Source organism: Ammospiza nelsoni, chromosome 2, assembly GCF_027579445.1.
Source record: "Ammospiza nelsoni isolate bAmmNel1 chromosome 2, bAmmNel1.pri, whole genome shotgun sequence".
Taxonomy (NCBI): Eukaryota; Metazoa; Chordata; class Aves; order Passeriformes; family Passerellidae; genus Ammospiza; species Ammospiza nelsoni.
In genome coordinates this window covers 115,078,767-115,090,666 of record NC_080634.1, presented here as the reverse complement: position 1 = coordinate 115,090,666, position 11,900 = coordinate 115,078,767, and the positions used below count along the sequence as shown (strand labels likewise).

At 47.4% G+C, this 11,900-nt stretch overlaps 1 protein-coding gene across 2 annotated transcripts in view; it reads left to right on the top strand.

Moving 5' to 3' along the window:
• Positions 1 to 241: 241 nt before the first annotated feature.
• Positions 242 to 11,900, top strand: part of PDE9A (phosphodiesterase 9A) — a 57,285-nt gene continuing 45,626 nt past the window's right edge. For both annotated transcript variants that reach the window (XM_059493673.1, XM_059493672.1), the window contains exon 1: positions 242 to 434. In XM_059493673.1, coding sequence (XP_059349656.1) covers positions 366 to 434 — 69 coding nt within the window. In that variant the 5' untranslated portion in view covers positions 242 to 365. The remainder of the gene's footprint in view (positions 435 to 11,900) is intronic.

Below are 11,900 nucleotides of genomic sequence, written 5' to 3'. Positions count from 1 at the left end.
CGCTTGATCTCGAGCTGGTGAGTCCCAGGGTCAGAGCCCGAATGCGGATGCCCAGGCTCAGAGCCACGAGGGGTTGTTGCTATGGGGATGGAGAGGGGGCTCGCCGGCAGCATCTGGAGCCTGTGCCTCTCCCCGTCCGAGGCAGCTGGATCCGGAGCGAGGCAAAACTAAAAGGAGGTGGCAGGGAGAGACAGAGGCACAGCAAAATGCATGCATGTTAGAGGAGGGACCTTCCCAGAATGAGAGTACGGCGGGATACAGCGGAGCGGGGACACCGAACTGTCGGGCAGCGCTGGCTCGGCCGGCTGGGACAGAGCTGATTTTCTGCTCTGATTGACGCCGGGAACGAGCCCAGCCGCGGCAACATGGGATCGGCCTCCTCCACTTACCGGCCCAAATGCATTTATTTGGACATTGACGGAAGAATCCAAAAGGTACTTTCGCTGTTTTTGCGGCCGCTCCCGGATGGGCTCCGCATCCATTCCCTTTCCATGGGAAGGGGGGGATCCTGCGAGCCCGCTGCATCGTGCACGGGTGTTTATTTAAAGGGGAAGGGGAGGCTGGCACAGGGGAGGGCTGGGCGCTGCCAACACCGAATCGCTGCCAGCTCTCCCTGCCGCCGTGGGGATGCTCGCTTTCGGTTTCCCCTCCCGGAGCAGCATCGCGCTGTGTTTATAAAGTTCAGCCCGGGGCGAGGCGTCCCCCCCAGGCAGTGGGAGCAGGGATTGAGCTTTTCGAGCTCCTGGAGTTTGGTTCTGCCCCCGGGCACCTCGTTCGGCCCGGCAGTGCCGGGGGTGCGGGACCCTCTGCCGCCCCTGCCCAAGTTAATGCTCGGTAACGCCGATAATTCAAACTTTCCCTGCCTTGTTTGGCTCAGCACGGGTCACAGCGCAGGGAGAAACGTGTCCTGGCTCTCTCTAAATGTGTCCTGGCTAAAAGGGAGGGCTCGCACGCTGTCGGGCTGACAGCCCGCTGCTTTTAAACGCAAACAATGCCGGCGCCTTTCTGCAAGGCTTTTTTATTTCCCCCATTCTCTTTGTCAGCGGTTCTTTGGCCGCAAACCAAGCGCCTTTTCTGTAACAGAGAGCTCCGGAGCAAGTAAACTCTGATTTGCAAAATTCACATCACTCTCGCCTCCCTGCTCTAAATTTTCTGTTCACCCAATGTCGCCTTTTGTTTTTGATTTTGTAAAGAAGCAGCAGCGATGCCGCGTCCCTTTCTGTCCCCTGTGGTGTGTGAGTGAATGGAGAGCTGCTGCTCACAGTCCCATCCCACCACACGCCTCCACACTGCCCTGGAAATTCACTACCACCGCTCAAAGTCACATCCTTTGTGACTTTGGAGAGCAAGAGAGAGAACAAGACCTTGGAGAATCCAGATCTGTGCCGGGTTCCCCAGAGAAAGCTGCTCCCCTTGATCCATCTCAGACGTAGCTTAGTGGTGATGCTGGTCCCTGTGCTGCCGTGAGATCGTCCCTGCCGGCTCTGCTGAGATGAGTGAGGGCTCTGATTCTCTTTTTTCCAGCGTTTAATAAATTGATTGTTTAATAAATTGTGGGCCCCCAGAAACACGGATTGAAGGGAGGCTACTGGTACCTGTACAGTGCAGTACAAAAATTGTACTGAAATAATTTTTGTACTGAAATTTTTGTACTGAAACAATTTTTGTAATTTTGTACTGAAATTTCGGAAGGGTGGTGAGTGTCTCCATAGATGTCGGTAACGCACAGTGTTTGTCATCTATGCTGGATTTTAAAAAAATAAATAATACAGCATTTCTCCAACCAGCCTCTGGAGAGTACTTTTAGCACTAAAGGAAGGCACGGGAGAGGCGCAGTCACATGAGCAAGCAAATGCAAACTCAGGCAGCATTAAAGGGGGTTTAATCTCGGTCAATGTTAACTGTTTCTTTTGTCAGATGTGAAATCCCGCCCGTGTAATGTTTGGAAGGATTCCTGAAGTAAAAATGCCGTGTAAATGGGGTTCACCCAGCGGTAAGCAGGGCACAGCTCAGATTCTCCTGCCTGCTCAGTAACATCATTAGAACGAAGCAGAAGGGAGGGGGGATAAAAAGCAGCAGCCCTTAATCTTCCAAGGAATGCAGCAGTGGAGGCTTCTGAAGGGAACTCATTAAATCAATGCTAAGCTTCTTGTCCACCAATAACGAGGAACAGCTTCATTATAGCAGCACTTGTTGAGTTTGCAAGGGCTCATGAGGCTCCAACCCCAGCTGGCATTGGGGACCGAGCATCCTTCCCCAGCTCTGCTTGTGGCTGCAGCTGCTCAGCGCCAATTTTTGCGTTTCCATGGCCTCATCCTGAGTTTCCAGCCGTGCTGCCGCAGGGTGTGCTGCTGCCTTTGGGAGGAGGAGGAGCTGTTTCACCTCGGTGCGGGGTAAAGGAAGGGACAAACCCGGCTGCCTCCCCCGGGACCCTGCGCCCTGCACCAGGAGAGTGCAGCTAAACTAAGTAGGTTTGTGTGCTGGCAGCTCCAGAGGGGCACAGCAGCGAGGGCAGAAGGACCTGGTTACAAAAGGAGAGCTGGCTGGCTTTGAAATCCTTCCCAGGAGTTATTAAAATAAAGGAGGCACCATCAGCCTTCTCTAAAGCAGGACGGTGCCAGCACGTCCCAGAGGAAGGGCTGAAGGCCATGTCTGTCTGTCACAATGTCCTTCTGGGCAAAATGTGCAGCCCAAAATGTCCAGCCCACAGCTGGATAACTCTGTGGAATGGTGGGTGAGCAGCTGGCTCACAGGTCAGGCACAAAGGGTTGGAGTGAAGGGGTGACATCAGGCTGGTGTCCCATCACTGGTGGGGTCCTGAAGGGCTCCTGGGCCTTTCAGCACCCTCATCAACAACCTAGGCACAGGACTGTAATGAATACTAAATAAATGTGCTGATCACACTGAACTGGGAGGAGCTGTTGGCTTCCTCAAGGCCAGGGAGGCCCTGCAGAGAGACCTTGACAAGTTTGAGGGCTGGGCAATCACCAGCTGGATGAAGTTCAACAAGGGAAAATGAAAATGCACCTGGGATGGGATAACCCTGGCTGTGTGCATCAACTGGAGAGTGAGATGCTGAGGACCAGCACAAGGAAAGGGACCTGGGAGTCCTGGTTGAGAGAAATTGAATATGAATCAGCAGTGCCCTGGCCAGGAGGGACATCCCAGTCCCAGGGCCACCAGGCCCAGCATGGCCAGCCAGGCAAGGGAAGGGATTTTCCTGCTCTGCTCTGCTCTGGGGCAGCCGATGGGGGCTGATGGGGGCAGTTTTGGGCACCATAATATAAAAATGTCATTGGACAATTAGAGAGTGTCCCAAGGAGGGCCATGAGATGGTGAAGGCCTTGAGGGGAAGCTGTATGAGGAGCTGCTGATGTCACTTGGTCTATTCACCCTGGAGAAGAGGGCACTGAGCTAAACTGACCTTCCAAAGGCACAGCCAGGCACAAAAATTGCCTTCACCAAAGCTGACCACAGCCTTGGGCTCTCCTCCAGAGCTGGCTGAACACCTCTCCAAGCTGGGGCAGCTTTAGGAGGGACCTGAGGTGGCCCAGCCCAGCAGATTCCACCTGTGAGACCCCAAGCTGGCAGAGGTATGGACATGCAGGAGGGGAAGATGAAAGGCTGTGGGTTTACAGCCATGCTCCAGATCCAGGGCTCTGCACAAAACAGCTTCAAAGAGATCACTTGTTCTGGAGCTGGGTGAAAAATGAAACTCCAGTGTAACCCTTTTCCTATCCAGCACCCACGTCAAGGGATGCACACCCAGGGGAAACAAGGGATGCACACCCAGGGGAAACAAGTGCTGCTCAGTTTATTTATTTGTAAAGGATCTCTCGGGATCTCTAACTGTTCAGAATGACCCCAAGATGCATTAGAAAGTCTCTTTTCCCAGCCCAGTGGTCAAAGAAGGAGTCAGGGCTCTTCATTTCTCAGTTTCAAGGTTGTTTATTGTATCTTATCTATAAAATTCTTTCTCCTGACCTGCCGAGGTCAGCTCAGCAAGATAGTCCAGGGACTCTGCCTGCCCCTGGGGCAGTGTTATTTCTTTATACTAAAAACTACGTGTACAATGTTTACAATTACTTTCCAATACCTATCACCTATGTTAGACAGTGAGCTTCTACTCTAAACCAATCTAAAAGTGCCAACATCACAGCAGAAGATGGAGGCCAAGAAGAAGAAGGAGAAAGGCTGGACATGCTGATTCCTCCATCTTGCCCCCTGAACCCCCATTCTAAAAACCCCAAAAATCTATTTTTCACCCCATTATAAATTCACTATCATTCTATTTAAACTGTTGTGGCTTGCAATTCTTCATCTAAGGTTGGTAATTGTCTCCATGGGTTGCAATTAAACCCACAGGCACCTTGGGCTCTGTGCCAGGGTCTCTGAGCCCCCTGGCAGGGGTCCTGGCAGTCCAGGACAGCCAGAGCAGAGGGATGTCCCGAATTCCAACAAGGATCTTCTCAGCCAGCAGTCCATCGCCCACTTGCTTGGACACGCAGCTCCCTCTGCACTTCTCAGTTGCACCTGGGGCTGAGCACACAGGGAATCAACCACCTCCATGTGCCAGCCCAGCCTTGCTCTGCTGCCATGGACAGGAGAGCACAGCAGGGCAAGGGGAAGAAGCCCTGGCTGTGTTCCTTGTGGGATAAGGTGATCTCAGCAAACCCCCATGGACTGGGGTTTCTCCTCATTCCTGGAGTGCCACTAGATGGGGTCAAGCATCCAAACCCCCAATATCAGTGGAGAAGTGCCAAATTTAAGCCAGATACTTAAGGCAGATCTGGAGTCTTATTTTCCTTCATACTGTTATTAACCCTTTGGCTGCGTTTTGAAGAAAAACTCCTATTGAGTCTGTTTTGAATTAAAAAATCCACCAGGAAAAAAAAAAAAACTAACGTTCCCCAGCTCATGCCCAATCTTTTTTTTCCATGGAGAAACTACTGGGAACATTTTCTTTTGACCTTTGAGATTTAAATGGTAGCAGAGCAGAACCAGCCAGTGGCCTTATTCCCAGCAGGGTGGCTCCATGGCTCTCCTTTTTAAATGTCACAGGCTAGTGGCTTTGCTTGAAGAGTTTTAAGGAGTTCATCTGAGAAAAATGCTTCTTTCAAGAGGATTTCTGTTTCCAGTGTCTTAATCAACATCACATTTGCAACAAATATGGAAAATCAGAGAGCTACAGAGCCTGAAGTAACTGGAAAAAAAGAAGATGACTGTTGTCTTTGTCAAGGATTCTATGAAATCACTCAATGGTATTTTCCTCAGAAAGCAAGTAAAGAATTTTGGAGTCATTTTGCTGGTTTATTGAGTCATTCTGGATATTAAGCAGAAAATTTGCTTCTTCTTTTTTTTTCTTTTCCTCAAAGAAATGCATTGGGTTCAAGATTTCTGGGTATCTACTGACCTGACTTGTGTTGCAGGACACTGAGCCATCCACAGCCATTGTCCCTCTGGGTCTGAGGTCCCCAAAGAAGAGGACTCAGGCTGAGCTTTGGTGCCAAAGTGTGATGGTGTTCACAGGGGTCTTCTGCTGAGGGAAGAGACGAGGATCTGACTCCATGTTTCAGAAGGCTGATTTATTATTTTATTATATATATTACATTAAAACTATACTGAGAGAATAGAAGAAAGAATTTCATCAGAAGGCTAGATAAGAATAGAATAGCAAAGAATGATAACAAAGGCTTGTGTCTCAGACTCTCTGTCTGAGCCAGCTGACTGTGATTGGCCATTAATTAGAAACAACCAACATGGGCCAATCACAGATGCACCTGTTGCATTCCACAGCAGCAGATAATCATTGTTTACATTTTGTTCCTGAGGCTTCTCAACTTCTCAGGAGGAAAAATCCTAAGGAAAGGATTTTCCATAAAAGATGTCAGCAACACCAGGGTTGTTGCATCGAAACATCAGCGCGCAGGAACCGCTTCTGTCACGTGAGATTTTCCTTTCAAATACAGCAGCAGCATCTGTGCTATGAATGCCCAGATTCTAGCAAAGCCAACAGATTTTTCCAAGGCTCACCAGGCTATTTTTAACCTGCAAAACTGGATTCAGATGAAAAACAAAACGCGGCAGAAGAAATAATGGCGTGATGATCCCTTCGAGGCGATGAAGCGCTTTTGCATCCCCACGAATCCTTCAGCACAGCAAGGCGAGCCCATGGAGCCCATGCTGGGTCTGTTTGCTCAGAGGGTTTAGGGGAACACCCTTTCAGCTGCCAAACACCAAAGGGGTGCACAGGGTGGGTGTTGGTGGCACTCAGGACATGGGCACCTCTGGGGGATGCTCCGTGCTACATCCTGCCTGAGCACGGTGAGCCATGGGAATGTTTGTGTGGGATCAAGGCCACTTTCCTAATGCTGGCAGAGCTCTGTGGGTGTGGGAGGGAAAAGGTGGAACAGCCTGAGTCTGGCCAGGTCTTGGCTGGCCTTGGCATCCTCACTGCAGCTGGCCCTGGTGAACTCCAACTTTACTTGGCGTAAAGCAGACCGAAATGAGCAGCAGGTTCCTTGAACTCTGTCACATTGCAGCACATAAACATTTTAAGGAGTAAAAATGGCTTCAGCTCATGCTTTTAAAAACATGAAAGATAATGTCACACATGGGCCTCTCTCTCCTCTACTCTCCCTTCTCCTTCCTCCCCAGTGGGGGCTCCTCAGAGCATTTAGGGGAGCAAACCATAATCCCAGCACAGCTCCAAAATTCTTCCACACCCATCACCCAGCAAGGCTTGTTTACTGCTGTTTATCTTTGTGAAGTCACACTCAGTATATTGTATTTATTGCAGTTTATGTTCACACTAGTCCAGACAAAGTGTAAGTTTAACACTCTCAGTCTAACACTTTTCTCATAGGTAACTCTGGTGTTACCTATGGGTTCAGAGCAGCCAAATATAGCTCATTCTCCTCATAAAAAACTCTTCTGGCTCCTCACAAACAGGACAAAATCATTCTGTTTCTAGAACTGATGCCTTAACTTCTAGCTTTCATATTTTCCAGATTCTGTACTGCATTAGCACAGAGCTCTGAACTTCATATAAAGTGTTAGCAAGTTCTCTTTGCAGTTTAATTAGATAAAAAAATCCTTTTACAGCTGAAGAACCAAGGACACCATTGCAGCCTCAGGCCCAAAAGGTGCAAACAACAAAAAGGCCCAAAAAGTGCAAACAGCAGGGAATTGAGGAGAGCAATCTGGGAGGATGGGACTGCATAACCTGAAGCTGTAATTGGACAATTAACCCCAATATGGAAATGAACCAAAACTTATAAAAGTGTGAAAACTTGTGACTATCTTGGGAGTAGCCTTAGCCAGGCTCTTGTGCTGCCCAAGGTGCATCCTTTGAAGGCTTTTTAATAAATCCCTACTTTATTCCTTTAACTCTGTCCAGCCTCTGTTCCAGGCAGCCTCTCAAAGCATCAGAACCTTCCTCATGAACTTGCTTATACAGATTCCAGCCAGCCTTTTGCTGGTCTCTCCTCAAACCTGCTTTTCCTCACTCCATTAATTACCATTTTCCTTCTAACAGTCCCCTATTACCAAGCCAGTGCCAATGTCAGGCTTTAATTGTGTGAGTAGCTTGGAAACAAGCACTTTCACTCACAGCCACTGAGAACATTTGGTGCTGAAGCATCCCTATTATCCAGTTTACAAAACATTTCAAGCCTCATGCCTTCGTGTGCTGCAGGGTTAATTGCACTTAGAGAACTCCATTAGCAGCAAATGTGTGCCCTTCTTGTGTTAAGGAAAGCCAGAATATAGACATTTGTTAAAGGTTGAAATAAATAATTGTATGAAATGTTTTTAATTTTGGTGCAGAAGATAGGAAACTTTCAGCCTGACCCCTCACAATCAGCCTTGCTGGTTGCTGCTTGTGTTCTGCCATTAATAATTAGCACTGACAGATGCAATAATTGCAATATGTCCCTTAGTATAGTCAGTAGGTTGCACAAGTGTCTCCTGAATGTAATCTCCCTTTTTCTATGAGCCCTGATGACTCTAAAAATCACAGAGAGCCTTCTTTGCTCACAGTGGAAGAGCCAACCTCTGCAATGCTGTCCCTCTCAGTGACAATCTGCAGGGCTGTCCTGGGAGTGCATCATGAGCATTTTTCTTTCCTAAAAAGAGGAAAACCCCTTTTCCCACAGCTCTCTTTTCAGAGATGTTAAGGGGTTGGGATTGTGCCTTACCACATGCCTTGGGATCCTGGTACATCAGCTCTGTCTGGCAGCTGCTGTTCCCTAATTTAGGACAATGCATAGGGAAAGGAATGGGATTGACCCCAGTTAAGCACAAGGGAGGGATGGCTGCTCCAGGAGAGCCCTGCAGCCATTGAGGGAGCAGGTGGCATCTCCAGGGATGATTCATCCCACCCCAGAGGGGCTTTTGGGGATTTGGGCTGATTTGGAATTGTCCTCCTTTCCTGCTGGCACCAGAGGGCACCTGGCAGAGAGGCACTCTGAATCTGGGGAGGGTTAAAATCACATCAAACAAACCCCACACAGACATTTAGTGGTGAAATGAACATTCTAAGCCATGTCCCTGCCCAAAACTGTGTGAATCAGCAGCATTACAGAGCTGTGGCTTTTTGGGATAAAATATCTGCCACACTTCTCATTTTTTATCACAGTCAGTGTTTGAAGAGCTCGGGGGAGTTTTCATTTCTGCTCAGACCCTCAGCTGAGGCTCTCGTGTTCTCTCCCCCACACATGGACATGCACACATGCTCTGGTTTTCTGTTCTTCTCCCAGAGCAGCTCCCACTGCATCAAACAGATGGCAAATCTGGCAGCCTATTTTTAATGCTCCTAACACTCCAAGCTCAGATAAATGAGTGGTTTTCTGAATATCAGCTGTTAATTAGTGACAGAAATAAAAAAAGGAGACTGAGAGTTTGGGTGTAGTTGGGCTGATGCTGTGTTTGTATCTGAGTTTAAAGAATGAGAAAGCTGGAATGTTTTTAAATATGGGATTTTAGGTAAAGCTTCTTTTGGATATTGGGGACTATGACAGAGAGGACATTTATGGATATCTTTTAAAGAAGATCTATTTGCTTATGGGTTGAGAAATATGAATTCCTTCCAGTGATTCCTACAGAGGGATACCTGGATTGTTCTGGATTGTTTTTCATTTTATTATGGATGACAAACAACTCTGAAAAGACAGGGAAAATCACAATGAAAAATTTCACATGAACCTTCTGCCTTAATAGTTCAGAAATCCTCCATGAAAGCTGCTCTTGCAGAAACAGCAGCAATTTTCACAGTCCATGCAAGATACATCACTGAGTTTTACTAGAATCTTTTCTGACACAGTATCCTCCATTCTCATTAGTGAAAGACTGCAATTTAGATTGTTTAAAGCCTGCAGTTTCAGCCCTGACTCTGAACATTGCTCACTGAGCTGAATGAAAGACATGACCAAGTGCTAAAGTATTGAAGACAGCAGGTTGACCAGGAGAAATGAAGTACAACTGGAAACTGAGGGTACACTGGCTTAAAAATATTTTTACATTATCTATTTAGGAATTTTACTAGGGTAAAATAAAAATAATCAAACAGAAATTAAATTCTTGAAAGAATACCCAATTACAGAGAGCAGATCAGACCATGATAATGTTCTGGACAGAGTTTACTGTTTACAGAGAGGATTAGCTGTTCTGAGGATCAAATATAGAATAGAAATTGGATTTGTAAGCTGTGGTTTTACCTATCCTATCTGAAAGCAAAGTATAATGTGATTATTTATAAACTTGTAGGCTGCAGAGCCTGTGCACAATGGTCCTTTAGCAAAATCTCCATCACAGTCCTTAATCTGAGCTCCTCTCCAAGTGGGGAAGCCAGCCCAGAGCACCAGGGCTCTTATCCCTGCTCTTCCCAAGAGAAGTTTTTAAATCCTTGTCCTAGACCAGAGGTGGATGCTGTGCATTAAGAGACAATGGCTCCTTATTTCAGAAAAAATGTTATTAAAAAAAAAAAAAAGCAGAATTGTTTCCAGGAAAGAAACAAGTCCCACAGAACCGAGGGCCAGGCTAGGAACCAGGCATCCCATCAAACTGTGCTGTCCTACTTTGCAGTCCCTGCATGCCTCATCAAAATGTTATTTCCACTCCAAAAAGCCTCAGCCATTATTCATTCTGCTTTTCCCCCAGTTGCATCACGTTGCTTTCCAAGGCACACAGAATATTGCCCTCTTAAATGGAATGGCTGCTCCTTGATCTTGATGGAATCTCCTTGGCACAAACAGGTTAAACATTCAGAGAAGGCAGCTTTTCCTGTCTTTTTGTTTTTTATACACGTGGTAGAATCATAGAATTGGGTTGGAAGGGACACTTAAGGGTCTAGTTCAACCCCTTGCAATGAGCAGGGACATTTTCAAATTGATCAGGTTTCTCAGAGACCCTCCCAACCTGGCCTTGAATGTTCCCAGGGATGGGATATCCACATCTCAGAGGTTTTGATAACAGCAGCAAGGACAGAAATATGAAATCATGTTAACTCTCAGGGGGAAATAAAAAACCCTGTTTGCAGATGCTGCTTGACTTTCCAGGAATCCAGCCTTTTCCTCCTGGCACAAACCCAAGGGAAATGCAGTTAGCAGGGCTTATGTGTGGCTGATTTTCTTCTTGGCAATTAGCCATCAATCTGCAAGCTGAAGCAGAGGCCTCTGTTTCCCTTCCCCACGTGGTTTGTCACTGCTCAGACCTGATTTCAGTTCTGCCTTTGCTTTCAGCAGCTGAGTGTCTTGTGTGTTGACTTGCAGGAAACCTTTGTGCCACCAGGCAACATCGGAGTCCCCGTATCTTCTTTTTCTTCTTCATTCCTGGATTTTTTGGCTGACTTGCATGACTATGCACTTTTAAAATGTGTACTATGAGGAAACCTGGAATTTCATTGCAGGAAACCCTACACATGCATGATCTTAGCCCACTACCAGAGCTGGAGGAGCTGCTGTGCTCTCCCAGTTTTGGCCTCTGCTAAGCAAGATCTCAAACTTCTCCTGAGCAAGGAGATCTTCCAGCACCAGGCATTAATGCAGGGAACGAGGTCCTGTGACACATCCCAGAAGTGGCCTGTCACCCACAGGGACCTGAGCAAGATGTGGGTCAGAGACAGCTGAGACAGGTCTGAAGGGAGATGAAATTTGGGGATCAGACCCTCAGACAGTGCCAGAAATGTATGATCATGGAGACTCAGGCTGAGCAGCAAGGTTTGGGGACACCTGCCCAAGCAGGGACATCTCTGTGGTGGTGTTTTCAGGGTTCTCAGGATGAGGGAAGAGATGAGAATGTTGACTCCATGTTTCCGAAGGCTGGCTTATTATTTTATTATATATATTATATTAAAAGAAAATTATATATTAAAACTATACTAAAAGAATAGAAGAAAGGATTTCATCAGAAAGCTTGAAAGGAAAGGAATGGAAAGATAATAAAATCTTGTGACTGAACAGAGACCCTGAGCCAGCTGACTGTGATTGGCCGTTAAATAAAAACAACCACATGAGACCAATCACAGATGCACCTGTTGCATTCCACAGCAGCAGATAATCATTGTTTACATTTTGTTCCTGAGGCTTCTCAGCTTCTTAGGAGAAAAAATCCTAGCAAAAGGATTTTCGATGAAACATGTCTGTGACACATCTGCACAGGGCTGGGTGAGTGTTCTGTCTGTCCCCCAGTGCCAGGGCTGCTGTCCTCAGAGCTGCAGGTCACAGGACAGCCCACGTGTCACACATGGGTGCCACCAAAGTGTGGCCACCAGCCAAGTGTCCCCACATTGCCTTCCTGCCGCTGATGTCCCCCCAGGGATAATGGACTGCAGGCACACAGGAGTCCTGTTCTGTGCTGGAGCCATCAATAGCACCCAGGGCTGGCCTCCCATCCTCCAAACC